This window comes from Clarias gariepinus, chromosome 1 (assembly GCF_024256425.1).
Source record: "Clarias gariepinus isolate MV-2021 ecotype Netherlands chromosome 1, CGAR_prim_01v2, whole genome shotgun sequence".
NCBI lineage: Eukaryota > Metazoa > Chordata > Actinopteri > Siluriformes > Clariidae > Clarias > Clarias gariepinus.
This window is the reverse complement of record NC_071100.1, coordinates 31,330,458-31,347,601: the sequence shown is the minus strand read 5'-3', so window position 1 is coordinate 31,347,601 and position 17,144 is coordinate 31,330,458. Positions and strand designations below refer to the sequence as shown.

At 39.2% G+C, this 17,144-nt stretch overlaps 1 protein-coding gene across 2 annotated transcripts in view; it reads right to left on the bottom strand.

Moving 5' to 3' along the window:
* The window catches only part of exoc6b (exocyst complex component 6B), a 103,398-nt gene that overhangs the window by 45,627 nt on the left and 40,627 nt on the right, over positions 1-17,144 (bottom strand). For both annotated transcript variants that reach the window (XM_053493754.1, XM_053493762.1), the window contains exons 8-15: positions 14,788-14,856; positions 6,799-6,882; positions 4,382-4,428; positions 3,677-3,797; positions 3,473-3,544; positions 1,159-1,256; positions 250-355; positions 19-128 (exon numbers count right to left, since the gene is read on the bottom strand). In XM_053493754.1, the coding sequence (XP_053349729.1) occupies positions 19-128; positions 250-355; positions 1,159-1,256; positions 3,473-3,544; positions 3,677-3,797; positions 4,382-4,428; positions 6,799-6,882; positions 14,788-14,856 (707 nt within the window). The remainder of the gene's footprint in view (positions 1-18; positions 129-249; positions 356-1,158; positions 1,257-3,472; positions 3,545-3,676; positions 3,798-4,381; positions 4,429-6,798; positions 6,883-14,787; positions 14,857-17,144) is intronic.

Below are 17,144 nucleotides of genomic sequence, written 5' to 3'. Positions count from 1 at the left end.
AGTTCCATTGCTGTTTACCTAAGGTGCAGGTCCTCCGAGTATTTGAGGCAAGCATATATAAACTCTTTGAGTTGTGAATAGACTTTGGGTACAAATTCAGAAAACGGGAACTTCTTTGGGAAAGGTATCTGCGTGGAATGAAAAATATATTTATGCATTATTAATCTAACAGGATCAATCAGCTAGTCAAGGATTAACAAAAAGTGTCAAATATATTACAGTATGCATATTAAAGCTTTCATAACAGACCGTGTTTAGTTCTGAGTCTTGGAAGGGGAACTGGCTTATAATTTGCTGGTACTCTTCTTCTGTTGCTGCAGGGATGGGACTGTAATTGTCCTGATCTAGGATTTGCCTGAAAAATAAGGACAATTTACAAACGATACATCTCAGAATATACACAAGTAACTGAAATTAACTGTTAAGGGAAAATATTAACATTTCTCATTGTTATCTATTTGGTGCAGAAATCGCTTTCTGGGTTTCTACTGGACACAGCACAATAAAGAGCTCAACTGATTTAAAACACACAATAATACCAGCAATGCAACAGCCACGTATACAATCATTGTAATACCTGATAATAGACTGAATATTTATAATATGAAAAACACATGTTCAGATCCTGAGTCACTATTTTAATACATAAAGAAATATGCACACAAGTAACCTTTTACAAAACTGCATCTGTGTTTGCGTGCAATCCACAGCTAATCATTTTTGTCATTTTCCACATAACCAGAACGGTACAATCCAAAGCAGTGAAATTCAAGGTCTTCTGTTTTTATGGACAAAGTCAAAGTCAGGTCAGGATGTCTCTGAAAAGGCCACTCTAACGTTCCAATCATGTCCGCTCTCAGGACTCAAGCCTGCCAATTTTAACATACCTCTCCAAGGAGCTTTTTTTTCCACAATAGACCAGCATTTTTGTGCTTTCTAAATAATTTTAATAGTTTATAAAACCCCATGACCTAGGATTTTTGTGCAGGACTATTTCTCCTTCGAGGAATATTAAGCACTACTATTATACTGGGCATTCTGTGCATTGTACAGTTAACAATAATAAGATGAAATGTGAGAAATTTAGTCATATTTAGAACTATATGAGAAAATTATTCACAAGGAAGAGAGATGAAAGACACGTGGAAACCTACTCACCTAAAGGACAGATTCCATTTCTTCAGCAAAATCTCTCCGTACTGTTCTCTCATCTCAAGCACCATGTCAAACAGCTGATTTACTGGAAACCCATAAACCTGGAAAATACAAAACAACAAGATTAGGGACATATGTGGACAGCAGACAGTATAGATTGTTTCACTTTCTAAATTCACGAACACTCATTACAGCCTGCATTTCAATGATATTGCACTGCAACTGTTTCAAAGGATTTATGAAGAACAGCTAGAAGCATTTGTTAGGAATCACAAGATGAGTCCAAATCTAGAAAACCTGCGATGCCAATATTGAGGAAGGTTAAACCAAATAAACCCGCATGTATACAATTCTGTTAACACAGTTGTGTTTTGATCTACCAGTCTCCGCCTCAGACACACTGTGTAGACAACATGTACAGTTAGTTGGCGACAACTGGAGGAATTTTCCTAGTTACAGTCCATTGGCTATCCATACAGCCACACTAACTTAAAACCTCACTTTTAAACTCCAGTGACAACAGTGAGCTTCTACTTGGCAGGATGAAGTCCCTAGATTGAAGAAAGTTTCGTCGTATCTTCAAATTTCATTAAAGATTTTTTGTTGCAGTGGTAGTGCAGGATTCGGGGCTCTGCATAACTGGTCAGAAGATTGTTCTTCCACCATGTTCACAGAGCAATTGAAATTACTGCGATTGACCAAGGCCCTTAACCCTCTTTTGCTTCGCCCAATGTTAGGGACTTTAAGGTCCCTCTTAATAAAAGTATATACCCTAGCGTAAAGTGCATATTAAATATAAACAGAAGAATCCTGCTTTTGTTGATGGACCTAAAAGAAAATCATCTTGGTTTCTTGGTCAGGCCTCTGAGAACAAGCACCAAGCTCTTGTATATACTGTATACGGCAATATTAGAGAAACATTTCTTAATACACAATTATAAAATATATAAATCTATAATGTATAGAGATGTGCAGATGTGCTTCAAAGGGGCATTTAATGAAAAAATACAAGTGGAAAAAAAGTGCACACTGCCTGGGCGCAAATCAAAAACAACTAAATTGGTTAGACCATCTTTAGATTTGATTACAGCACATATCAGTCATTGAATAGATTCAACAAACATAAGGAATGTCACACCATTTATGCATCGCTTCCTGCACTTCCCTATTGCTTTGCAATAGTCAATCTGAACTCATCAGAAAACATGACCACTTTGCTTTTTTCCATCGCTTCAAAGTCCAAGCCATTTCTCTAATCAGACTCGCTAACAAGCGGTTTTCTTATAGCCACACAGCTGGCGCACACTCCACATTTTGCGTGTGGAGATTTTCCTACATTAACTTTAAAACATAGCTGTGATTTCTACTGTTTATTTTATTTTATTTTTATTTTTTTACAGTGCAAACAAGTAATTAACTGATCACACCAATCACGGTCATCCATGATTTTACTCTGACCACAGTTCTTTTGCGAGGTTGATGTTAATTCACTGTTCTTCCAGGATACAATAAAGAGTTGCACAGTTCTTAACCCAATTCCAGTAATTTCAGCAATCTCCTTAGTTGTTTTCTTTGTTTGAAGCAGGTCAATACTCTGACCCTTCTGAAACACAATAACGTCTTTTCCATAAACGCGGGATATGTCTCCTGACGTTTCTGTTTAAGGAACGAAAAAGCTACTCACTGCATTGGTTACGCTTAAAAGACTTGTTGCCAGGTGAAACATATTAATCACTGCAGTAATTATCCATTTAAAGGCTCTTAAGTATTTGCTTATTTAAATCCAAACTCTTGACTTTTTTTGGCCAGGCAGTGCAAGTCATTATCTACATTATGTGCATGCTGAAGCTGCCTTGAAATGGAAGGAGATAATTTTAGGTAACTTCAGCTAGCCAGGTCGTCTAAATCGTTCTCTCATCAAACGGGTTACTGTTAAGAGTTAAGAGGTGTTCCTCAAGGGTTAGTTAAGGTTTCATAGCTTTTTTAAATTTAAGCAGTCCATAGTACACCATGGACACCCGCAGCATCACCCTGCCCTATCTTGTTTTCCTCTAGCAGGACACCCTGTCTCCTTGGGGATTTAAACTAATTCCTAATGCCTTTTGAAACGCTTTATACCACTGGAATTATGTTATCAGCATTTATATTAAAATATACTATTCCACATACAGTATTGCTTAGTTTCGTTTGGTTATGTTATGACCATTGTTCACCCCTATATATGTATACTGTCAGTCTAATAACCTCTTCCTGAACAGTTACAACAAATCTCCAAATCGCTAATGTAGGCAAGTACAGCAAATATCAGCCAACTCACCTGTAGTGTGTCTGCAAACAGGACAATAAGGCTTTTTAGGTCCAGAATCAGGTCAGGGTCAGTGCAGTATGACTATTAAAGATACCAGAAGGTGGACAGTTTAGGACCTGGGACTGTATTATTCAATACCATGGCAATGAGACAATATAGTACAGCACACAGACTAGTAATGTAAACTTAAACTTAAAGAGTTAGACAACATACTGAATGAGTTCGTAGCGCAGCAATGCTCTTTGACAGAGCTAGTTCCCATAACTCCTCCACATACGCTCTGTTCACTAGGCCTTGTGTTGTATGCAGGATGTGGTCCTCCACTACAAAAAAACTACAAAAGTAGCACAAGAATGGAAAAGTTACATAGTGGATAAGGATAAAAACACAGAGCTGTTGGAGTAACTATACAGAAAGTGTACTGCTCTTTCCCTCCATAGTGAGGATACCGGTATAGCACCATGCTCAAAAAATACAGGCATGAAGGCGAACTGGTCAGTCCAGCAAAACTTTCCTGCTTCCCCAGACATTCTGTTGTGATCGTGCTCAGGGGCCAGTCCGTGCCACCGGGATCTTTGCGGAAGGCTCCCCTCCAGACATCCACCTTCCCAGTATTCCCATTCAGACGCTTGGAATAACACCCATCTGCCATTCTATATCCCTACAGCCGTAAATTGTAAAGCCTGGCAGGTTTTCCAACAGCTCCTGGACGGGATTTTGGGAAGGAGGTTTGCGTTTGAGTGAGCGGATGGTTTGGACAGCGCAGGGAATAACCGGAGCTTGAGCGGAATACCACGATATGCTTGCCATTTTCAATTATTCTCTTTAATACCGGAGACATTTTAATAAATCCACAAGTGATTTTCATTAAATATAATGACGTTAATTAAAATGCAGAGAAATGTCCATAAAGCTTACCCTACAATTTGATTGAAGTACCGCCTGTATCCCTCTAGGGTTTCGTGCTGCGGTCCCGACATGGTGAATAAAGGGAAGCAAAATAAAGGACAACAATGTAATGTTTAAATACAAGTCTTCATCAAAACAGTCAATATGTCAACAAATGAAGGTAGTTCTGATACATGCTCTATAATGTACAATTTCCACACGTAATATTTTGTGAGCAAACATTTACCTCTTTTTTATCTAAGTGAACATGATAAATAATAAAAATTGACTGTTACACAAAATAAACATAATTATACCTATAAAGCCTTGACGTTTTGATTAATATAGGTTATTTAGTGTTAAAGGCTATCTTTCTAAGAAGACTTAAGATCTCCTAAGAAACAGCATCCCTTTGTTAAAGCATTCTACACAAGAACCTCCAAAAGGGCATCCAGATGGACAAACAGAAGAACACTTTCTGTTTTTTGTATGACTATGGCATAGTGGTCAGCACTGGGTCCTCACACATTCAAGGTCAAGGGATTAAGTCCCCTGTTTGGGTCTGTGTGTGAAGCTTGAATGTTCTCACTGTGCTTGGTTGGTGTGCTCCGAGTACTCTGGTTTTCTCCCACTTTCCAAAAATATGCAGATTAGGATCACTAGCCTTTCCAACTTTTCTGTAGCATGTGAGTGTGTGCATGGTTGTGCCTTGTAATGGACTGGTACCCTGTCCTGGGTGTACCATGCGTCCCCTGGGATAGGCTTCAGGTCTACCGCAACCCAGGATAAGCAATATAGAGAATATGTGTGTGTGTGTGTGTGTGTGTGTGTGTGTTTGTGTGTGTGAGACAGAGAGAGAGAGAGAGAGTAAGAGAGAGAGAGAAAAAGTGAGTATTACTTGGAACACTAAAACATGGACTGTTTGCTATTAGGTTAAAATTCCTGTGTCGTGCACATGAAGTGTGTTCCAGACAATCATAATCTGCTCCAAACCCATCATGTTTCCCAAACCATCAACTATTCTTGTTCATTTAGACTAATGATGACTAGGTTCATTATGTGCCTCCTTTTCATCAACTTCTGATGACCAACAATGGTAATAATGCTTTTTATATATAAAACATCTTTCGACGACTTCAGGTTGCAGAACAAAAACAGACGAGTAGAAAGAAGAAAGGGAAAGGTTTTGAGAGAAAATGTATCTGTTCTTATCCACCACCAGATGCCCAGCACTGGTAGAACTAAGAGTCTGCGCAGGGGTATAGTGCTGTAGGAGCTCAGCGAGTTAAGGCAGAGCAAAGCTACAGTATGTATTAGATTTTCAGTGAGAAGAGGGAGATTGGAACTGATTTTTAAGAGAGATAAGACTGTCTTCGCTTATAATGGCATATCTCATCATGCTCATTCATATATATATATATATATATATATATATATTTATATATATATATATATATATATACACACATATATACACATATATACACATACACACACACACGCATTTAAACTTTGGATTGCAAGTAACTTGGTCGGCGAGTGTTTTTCAAGATGAGCAAACTTGATAAATGAGCAAGGTCTTGACATACAGGAGTACACGTACACTTTGTCTGCTGAGTGTCATGTGGTCACAACTGAGCCAGTACGCGTAAAGCATTCTTTTAGTTTTGTGTCCAAGTCTAGTTACTGTTCTTCAGTAGCTGTATTGCAACAACAGCCCCTGTGAAGAAAAAGTTTTAAGAGGCTGTGCGGGAGATGAATCTGTTTAACAACAACGCAATGTCATATTAGAGTGAAATCCTCAAAATGAGACAAAAGCAAGTGACATTAAAGAGGTTCCTTGTTAACCTCTTCAATGACACTTGAAAGGTTTCCTTTACCGCTGCGCCGAGTGGTGCAGTGGTAAAGCGCTCGCCCTATCATCCTGAAGATCGCGTGTCCTTCAAGGGGGTTACGTCGCCCCCAACGGTAAGCAAAATTCGAAAATGCCACGTGGCATCACGTGGTTCAGAGGAAACACTAAATTAGGGAGAAAATTAGGGGGAAAAATAAAAAAATAATAAATAAAGAATTATGCTCGCAATCCAAGATTTAACCGTGTTATATATACAAACATATATACACATATTTTAGCAACTATAAAGTTTTACTGCATCTTACTTTAAAACTTAGTTATATATATATATATATATATATATATATATATATACACACACATATATATACACATATATATATACACATATATATATATACACACATATATATATATACATATATATATATATATACACACACACACACACACACACACACACACACACACACACACACACACACAAGTATAATACAGTGAAATTCTTTTCACCACATATCCAAGCTTGTCGGAAGCTGGATCAGAGCGCAGGTCAGCTATACCGAGACCCTGAAAAAGTGTGAAAGCATACCATGTTCGGATGTGGCTGCAACACTAGTCGAGCTTGTTTCCTTCTCTGTTTCCTGTAGTAGTTCTCAAATGTATCCCGGTCACCCTGGGCCAAAATAAAGAGAGAAAAATGGTTTGTTATAATATATACACATATAATAGAAATGGTTCAGCAATAAATAAATAAGATTAAATAACTAAGATTTGATTCTATAAAAAGCGTCAATTATATCTATGAGCAGCACTCTAAAGAGCAACGACCGTTAATAATAATAATAATAATAATAAAGTGAGCAGATTAAGGGAAAAGGAGCAAAATGGGTGGAGTGATCTGGTTTTCTTCTAGTTAAATCATACAGTGATAAGGCACAATGATTCCCATTCAAGAATCAACAATCAAACTTTAAATAAGGGGAAATCTGTTGTACTTTCCAAATACCAAAGTACAATTTAGACCGTGATTACGCTACACGGTCCTCATGGACCGAAAACAAAAAACCTCATTCAGTAAAGGCTTGATGAGTTTGGCCTTTGTCAATTGACGGTCACCACTGCTCTCCGTTCCAGCACGGAGCTTTATCTGAGCAAACGTCCAGCGCGGAGCACTGAGGGCCCAACTATGAAAAACAGCAGATACCAACAGGGAAGGGATGAAAGAGAAAAGGAAAGAAAACAGTGCCTTATTTGACAGGTTTATCACGTGGGTTCTGGTCAGTCTATCTAGTAACATGGTTCTGGTTCTGCTTCTCTGAGTGATAGAGAACACAGCCAAAGTTATACTATACTTTATTATCTAACCTGGGTACTTGCAGATTTCTTGAATAGCATGAATGAAAGGAAGGAAAAGTTGTCTTTAGGCTTGAGGGTTTGATGGTTCAGTATTTTGCAATTCTGTCATGCATGAATAGCCTTGCTTACATGGACAAACCTGCTTCTATGGAAATGTTTTATAAATCAGTTTTTACTTTTGCTTTCATCTGCTGGTGTGCGGTAAAATTAGTGGAAGATCCTGGATTGACCTTCAGAATATTGGCAGATCCGAGCCGTCTCCTGTTGTGTGAATTTAGGGTTTAAAAGGTCATTTATTCCTGAGGCTATCAGTTTGGGTAATGACAAGTTGTAATTGTAAGATCGTGTTGATATTTATTTGTCCGTGTTGGTTTAATGTTGTGTATTGCAGCGCACTGTAAACCAAATTGTCCCTTTGGGGATAATAAAGTTCCCTTGAACCGTTACATGGACAAAATGTCTTCAATCCGTTTAAAATCTTTCCAGTTTGTGATTCCAGCTTAACTGTTTACATGAACACTGATTTTCACTCTTTACATTCTCAAAGCATTTCATCAGAATCCAACTTCATTAGTGGTTAAAGCCAACTGTTAAAAGCTGGATCTGTCAGAAATATATATAAAACAAAAGAAGACAACTTTTTCTCCAACTCTGTTAAGTCAGGTTAGGCTTCCCGTCTTTCCCAATGAATGCCACCTTCTACTGTACATTATGACTGGTTACGGGAATTCAGCCTCATCTATGATCGGTTAGATGCTTAACTACTATATGTATGATCTTGTAAGCCAGTCAGTAGGAGAGAGATGTTTACCCTCACAGAGGTTACTGATCAAAATTGGAACCCAAGTTTCCCTCCTGGACGTTCATCACATCGCCTGATGTTAACCCAATGCAGAGCAAACGTGCACAGAAAGTATATATTTATTCCGACAAGAGAGAAACGATCAGATCAAATTTTTACATGGCTAATATTTACTCACTGAATGGACTATCATATAAGTTTAACTTCACTCCTCTTATTCAGGTCATGTTGTTCCGACTGAGGTGTTTACATGAAGCATTTTTCTTCCAATTGAACTACTAGTGGAATATTGGGGTCCATGTAAGTGCCCCTAGTAATGAAGAACAAAAAGTGAAAACTGCCATACATGACAATCAATCTCTGCTGGAAAACCTAAAATGCTTCACAAGATCAAAAAAAAATTTCAATTTAAAATACACCACCAGATCAGGGGGAAAGATGGTAGAGGTTGAAAGATGCAGCATGTTATTGTGTATGACCCTGAACATAAGGAACATGAAGATATTTTCTTAACTCTGACCTCCTCGCCAACTCTACTCCTTCGTTTCCTGGCAAGAGGGAAGTCTGTTTCCTCTCTGATATAAACATGCACATACTCACGCGCTTACACTCACACTCACACACACACTGCAGCAAGTGACAGGTCATTGCTAGGTGAAAGGAGCCTGACCTGGGCAAACCTAGCATGACCTTGAATAGCACCCTTTGTTGTGGAAAAATATACGCTAGACGGTAAATGGCACTTGAAGGATGTTTTGGTCTGTGCAAATTAGTTAAGCACAAAACTGGGAATGAACAGACATGTTGTAACATTTGTGTGTGTGTGTGTGTGTGTGTGTTTTAAAGAACGTTTTTTTTTTGTTTTGTTTTGTTTTTTTTGGTAAGTTCGTTGCCAATGTCAAAGTACTTGGTGCATTTAGAGCAACTTGAGTTACCGCTTGGTTTAGCTCATTATTAGTTTGATTACATCGTGTTACAATTCATTACTACCATCAGGTGCAAACAATCAGTAGCTGGTTATCAGTAAGTGTAGCAGATTAACCTGCTTTTCAGGAACCCTGCTGTCCACCCGCAGTACGTTGAAGACACCAAGAGACACCCAGCAGGAAACACCAAAAAGCTTTAACTGAAACTTCTGAACCATCGGTCATCTAAGGTAGTGTAGCTGGACGGATCCGTAACACCAATCCTCTATTACACATGCACTCACTACACACGCATAAGCGTGTGCATGGCCACGGCACATTGATCGACCCTTGAGCACTTGAACGCTCTGCATTTATTTGGACCCAAATTGTTGATTAAATACTCCCATGACTCAAGTCTGGAAATCGTGATTTATAAATTCCATTATTTGTTTCAGGATTTTCATGGCCGTGCTATTCCTGATATAATTATCTATTTTCGAAATCTAAAACGGACCCGGCCCCTCTCCAGAAATCCAGCACGACGGAGGAGGAAAACTTGAATCCATGCTATAAGACCCAAAGTATGTAGACACCTGCCTGTCACACCCATGTGTGCGTGTTCCCAAAACTGTTGCCACAAAGTTGAAAGCGCACAAAGACATCCTATACAACTGTATTTAAGATGGACTGGAATGCTGAGATCATGTCTCTCACTAATGCTCTCGTGGCAGAATGAGCAAATCCCCACAGCTACGCGCCAAAATCGAGCACAAAGCTTTCCAGGAGAGTCGAGCTTATTAGCACAGCAAATGGGCCTTAATCACAAGCGAAATGATCACCAAGCACCTTGAGTGCGATGATCAGACGTCCGTAACCTTTTCACTATTTAATGTATGTTAAATGTTCCTGGCTGTGTTAGAGTGTGTACCTGCTTCCTTATCAGGATGTGTATCACTAATTATGGCATTACACCAGCTGTGCTCTGGCTCTTGAACGGCGTCTCCTAAAGTCTCTTTAAATGGATCGTTTGAAAATAATGCCTCCACCTGCGCCAGGTGTCCAGCCTGCTCCTAAATCAGGGTGTAGTAAGCCTTGTATGTAATCTACAGGATTGATGAGTCCATGGCATGTGCGCTGGCTCCGCTCCAATTCATCCATCCAGAGATCAGATAGAGACAAACAGAGAGACAGTCTGGTCCTCAACACTGGAGGTATCTGGTAGTCTGTGAAGTCTGCCATACATCAAAACCAATGCATGACCTTGATCTGCAATGTTGGCTGCAAGAGGCAGCCCTGATAGTTCTTGGCTGGGTCAGAGTCAGTGTTTTAAAGAAAGGCCAAAAGGACATGCGAGTTTATTGTTTTTGGACAAGTTTAAAAGAAACTGGCTCAGTTTAGTCATTCAGTCCAAAAAAAAAAAAAAAAAAAGACAAAGGCAAAGAAAAGAACAGAGAAAAAACAAAAGGATAAATCAGCTAAACTCACATGAAAACACGACTACGATAGGTGAAAGACCCGACAGTACGGAGGTCATGTTTTATAACACCTCGCCCTGCTACTAAATTCTTACCGTGTCCCTGTCTCCACTTACTCCACTCACTGTCCTCGCTTTCTCTCTCTGTCCTCTGATGAATGAGTCTCGCAGTGAAAATATCGAAAGCCAGAACTATAAACCATCCTTTCTCCAAACATCATCTTTCCAGTTAATGACATTACCTTGGGGCTATATTAATGCTCGCTCATTTTCACCTTCTTTCCCTCCACTGTTTGTACAACCCCGTCTTTTTCTAACCGCACTCGCTCTTGTGCGCCTTGGCCTCCCTATGAGAATTCAGATTCTTCCTGTCTCTCCTCAGCAGGTCTAAACTGTGGCCTTTGCGCACTCCTCCTGTTCACGCATACGCGCTTGCATGCATGCGAGAGCACCATGGCCGAGTCGCAACCCTCTCCGTCTCGCTCCGTCCCGAGCCATTTGGCGTGCGGCCAATCCAGGAGTCAAAAGAGCCTAAGGAGGAAAAGCGCTCTCCTGCTTTTATGTCCCCTGGGTCATCAACCATCATAAAATTTGTGTTCTAGCTTCCCCCACTCCCTAAATCTGCACCGTGCTCAGGTTCCTTCTCTCTCACACAGATTCATGGGACACACTTGAGAGCAAAGTGTAATTTTTTTTTTGGTCCCATTACAGCAAAGATGAGTTACATTGCGTAACAGGGTACTAATGTCAGCTGCCACTTCAACATCCTACAATTTCCTTCCTGGACACAGACTCTTACTGTACTATATGTTACTGATTAACGTGTGTGTGTGTGTGTGTGTGTGTGTGTGTGTGTGTGTGTGTGTGTGTTTTTAAAGGAGGGAGAGAGGGGCGAGAGAGAGAGAAGGGGGGGAAGAAAACACTGCACTGCAAAATATTTTGGTTTAAAATGAATTCCCAAAAGGCCAGACCTCTGGGAAGCTTCAGGAAAAAGAAATACATCAGTTTAGAGATGAACATTATAAAAATATTGGGGGGGAAAAAAAAAATACACTAAGGTCCAAAAATCTGAGACCACAAGTGAGAATAGTTCTATTTTTCATTCTTCTCCAATTTAATCTTTTTTTCTTAAGTACAAATTACATTATCAGCAATAGCTTGCGTGAAAAGTATTATCTTTGAAACATCTACATAAAGTTCACAACGTCCCAGTATTTGGCTTTGCTTTAATGACGGCGTGCACTCGAGTTGGAACGGAATTCAGATTTAAACCCATGGAAGCGCCTTTTGGACATGAGCAGTGAAACTGAAGGACAAAATTGTTCTTGGACATTTCCTTCATTAACAATTTCAACATTTTAAAAGCTTATAAAACCTGCTTATTTCCAGTTTTAAATGAGAAAAAGGCGAAATCACGGATTCTTCATGTAGTCTTGACCATGCAGTAAGAGCGTTTCACAAACACTTATGCGACAATTAATCGGATGTCCGGTTCATTCTATAATTTCACTTTATTATTCTAGCATGTCATATTTTCCCTTCTGACTGTTTCTATATTGATCATACAGTATTTAAACTAAAATCTTAAACAGCATGGGTTAGCGAGCTGTAAACCTTACTGATTTCAGTAAAGTACCCAAACGAATCTCTCTATTGTCCCTGCTGTTTACTTCCTTCCTGGCGTATTTTCTTACCCTGACTTCACATCTCTGCTCTCCCAGAGCACATGTACACATGCGATGTCTGGACAGATCATCATGTTTCTCCTTTACTGTTACCCTGACCTTAAACTCTTTCTTTTTATCCTCTGTGCCCATTTAACCTTCCTGAATAATATTTCCTTTTCTGTTCACATGCCATTTTAAACCAGCTCCCAATACAAACAAAGGGCATTGTACAAACACCCCCAGCTTAACCGTGTGAAATACTGTACTAATAGTGCAAGACAGAATACGATGGTTATACCAGCAAAAGACTTGAAAAGGCCCAAGAGGACATGGAATGTTCTGTAGGTACACACACATACCATCCACACACACGCACACACCAGACTCTGTGCTATTTCATTGATTATGCAATTGAATCAAATTTTTTTCAGTTGATTCAATTAATAGAATCATTGGGTCCGTTTTGATCCAGAATCAATTGGGTCTTTTAAAATTAATAATCACATTCAAGTCAAACCAGGACTTTCAAACTCCATTTATTTTTCGATATATTCCCCTGCACCACCATGCAAGAAAGTTTTCTCACTACACCGGAACCATGATTGAACTGCCTGCTGTAAGTCTGACCTCCCAGGAACTCCTTTAATGGCCCTTCCTTTAATAAAAAAAATTAATAAATGTTTGATCAGCAAAGATGCAGGAGAATTCACAACCTCATACTGCACATTACAGGAACACGGCTGGGAGTCATTGCCACATCTGACATCAGTTACAAAGCATTTCAATGTTTAATGTTTAGTAGTTTGAATACCCTAAAAACTGTCAGAAAACAAAAATCAGGCAATTATTAGTACGACTGACTCAAATTAAATTGAAAACCTGAACTCGCTCCAAGCCATTTCCACATGTTTGGGTCATTAAAGGAGTTCCTGAGATGCCAGCGTTTCAGGCATATACTGTAGCTGGCGGTCTAATCATGGATCCTGTGTGCTAAGAAAACTTTCTACCTTGATGGTATGCAAGCACTAGTGAAACGTTCAGATAAGTGGATTAATGTAGCAGGGGATTATATCGAAAAATTAAGGAATTTTTTAAGCTTATAACTGTGTTCTGCTATTCTGCACAGTCAAAAGTCCTGGTTTGACCTGAACGCCCCATCATATTTAGGGAAACTTGTTTCTTTGCAGAAAGTACAAACCACTTGTGTCTTCCACAAATACACGAAGTTTTCAAGGTTATCACTTCTTCTCGTTTTGAGTTTATGGGCAGCCTTTGTAATACCAGCATCTTACTGGACTGGAGTATGGAGCAGAAAAAGATCATCATCACAGTGTATGAGCCATGACATCAGTTACAAAGCATTTCAACATTTAATAAGTATTTTTAGTAATTTTAAAAAAATCTGGCAATTTATTGTACAATTTAATAGAAATTAAATAGAAATTAAAAAGAAAACCACAGTAGGCAGAAATCGTATCAAATTGACAGTTTACCCATGATTTACAGCTCTAAATGTAACAGTCTATTTATGCTTCGAACCCGTAAAATGGTACCTCGGCTTTCTGGAGACGAGTACTTAAGGTGAAATTTTGTACTGCGAAACGCATTTTCCCCGTATGAAATAATGTAAATGCAGATAATCCATTCCACCCACCAATAAATATTACCAATATAACCAATCTGCAACACTATAATTATACTTTTGCGTATAAAAACTAATTAAAATATTTATAAAAGTGATGTAAATGAGGTAAATTTTAAAATAGACATTAAACTTCACTTAACCTTAATTTATGATTGGCACCAGCTGCTTTAAAAACTTAAACAGACAGTGTCTATGTTATTCTTGCTGCTGTGTTTCATAGCATTCTTGGTACCCAACAAATTTTGCACAAAATGCAAAAAATGCAAAAAAAAAAAAAAAAAAAAAAAACTTGATACACATTGGTTTCCACTGACACAAACACTTTTGGTTCCCGAACATAGCGCAACCTGATATACGTGCACCTGAAAGTACCGGCTAATTTCTTGCACAATTTTAGTTCTTGAGGCGAAAATTTGTTTGTATGCCGAGGTACCACTGTACTGAAAATCCAACCAATACTGTTTTTCTGCCAAAAAAAAAACATTTAACAACACTTTAAACAAGAGGGCATCTCCTGAGTATCTAAGGCCCACTGGAAATTAAACAAGGGCAAGTACACCCAAGCACTGAATATAATATACAGTACAAGCAGATAATTAGAAAAACAAACACATTAAAACTGTTTTTTTCAAGAAATCCAATTAATCAGCTTAATTCTCGTTTAATAAAGAAAAGACCTGGGGCTTATCAGATTAAAAAAAAACAAGAAGGTACCGTATGACTTACCAGAACTGTGTAGATGTGCAAGCAGCGATAGACAGGCGAGAAGTCCACCAGGTCCTGAGCACCAGGACCCTACAGAAAGACACATCATATCAGTGGTGATGTACAGTTTATTTTTTAAGGCTAAAAAGAAGATAGCTATATTTTTATACTTTAATTCGCTATCTACTGATTCATCATTGGTGTCGCTCCTCTGACTGCCCAAGACAAGCTTATAAGCTGCTTAGGATTAGAAACTAAGACTGCTGTCAAAAGCTACAGGTCATGTCATGGCAATGTGTTGGGGTTTACTGATGTTTAATATGATCATATAAATTATAATTATTATTTATAATCAGTAATAATTAATTGTAAACCTGTTCAGATTAATAGAGGATCAGTGAAAGAGATTAACTGCTTTTCTAACTGGTCTTGTAGCTAAACTGCTCTACAACTAAGACATCACTGGTGGTATAAACTGTTTCATATCTACACATCTCCTGCTAAAGTGCTAATTTCTAAACGTCTTTAAAACATTTAAATACAATGAGGAAATTCTGCCTATGAAGAGTCTTAGATTCAGTCTATTGTCATGATCACCCGCTCTGCCCCAGTCTGTGCAGAAATGCCTCCAGCTCCAAAGTTTACTAAACCTATAGCAGCTAAACAATGCTAGCTTTCATCTAGTGCCCGCAGAAAGCCAAGCAGGAACTCGGAGAGTCGGCTGGGTCACAGCTCCAGAGAGGAAGAACAACACCAAACAATAACCCTGAGCAAACAAGAAGAAAACAATTAAAAACACAGGCACCGGTGCCAACTCGGTGGCAGGAGACTGTTTGGACAGTGTGTACGAAATGTTGTGTGGTTTTCCCCAAGAGCTCGTTGAGAACAGGGGTGAGGAGGTAACATGCACTCGAAGGACTCGGTAATAACCTTGGGCATGACTGTCGGGAAACCCCACCATGGCTGACAGGCGGGTAGATTAAAGCCTGGCACACACATTGCCCCTTGTGCAGCTTCAGGAAAGAGTGATGTGCACGCATAGCGGGGCAGAGAAAGAAGGGAAGAGCGGAGAAGTTCAACAGGAGGCCACTGGAGTCAACATACACACTGTTTCAGGTCAGCAACAGTTCTGGATATCCCATGGGCCTTTGTGGAATGAGTAAGCTCCACTCCATGACACCATAGTAGCGTGCTTACTGGGGTTTCAACACTATATTGCGAGACCTTACAGGAATAAACAGAAAAACAATGTGGCATACCGGGCACAACGTGTTCACAGACATGATTTTAGTCATGTGCTGAAAGCCTACGTGTTTGTGGAACATCTGATAAACACCGCTTCTCCACCCGTGTGTTTGCGTCAGCTTTTGTTCTGTCTGCTACTCCAGAAACCTAAAGCCTTTCCTGGATTTTATTAGCATGTGCAGCTGAAAAGCACATCCCACATGCTCCACACATCTTCCTCAGGCAAGTGATGCAGTCCTAATGACAACAGATGAGGAGAGACGGAATGGACGATTAAGTCAGGGGACACGACTCTGCCATCGAGCCAAAACTGAGCATACAGTATCTACAGAAACTTATTTACAGGAGGATAAAGGCTAAGCTGAATTCGAATAATTGCGCCAATTGTGCAAAAGTGCCAGCTGTAATTCAAGCCAAAGGTTTATTTTAATATTCATGTTCTAATAAATTAGTGTTTCTATAACAAACAGCTCGTTCACATGGACTTGTACGGTAGATGCGTCACATAACCGGAGGTGAAAAACGACTTGAGGAAACTTCATTTAATAAAAAAAAAAAGTACAGTCATTGATAAAGTGAAGCGTTGTTTTGTTTCCTTAATGTTAAACATTTATTCTCGTCAGCAACGGCCTCCAGAAACGGAAACATTTTTCCTCTCTAACAACAAACAGCCTGTTTTTTTTCCTTTTAATCGCTAGAATAAAAGAGATGTCAGGAAAGTCAAAGCACTATTTCATAATTTAAGTCTAAGAAATCTTGGCATCGTTATTCTGGAATATGCCCGTCCCATCCAAAATAAATAAATAAATCCATTCATGTCATAACCTGGACATTTAGTACATTCAGGTCATCAGCTAACTTCATTGTATTGCCCTATACTGTTGCTATGGGTACTATGCATGACATAATGACTATGCATCGCTTCATATGCGTCCTTTTATTACACTGACGCCCCCATTACACTGAGACAGGGGCAATCTGAACTCATTAGACCATATGGCCATTGCTCCAAAGTCTACTCTTTATGCTCCCTAGTAAAGGTTTCTTCTTAGGGAGTTTTTTCTTGCCACCATCGCCCCTGGCTTGCTCATCAGGGACAAACTCATCATTATGATTTATATGACTCAAACTCA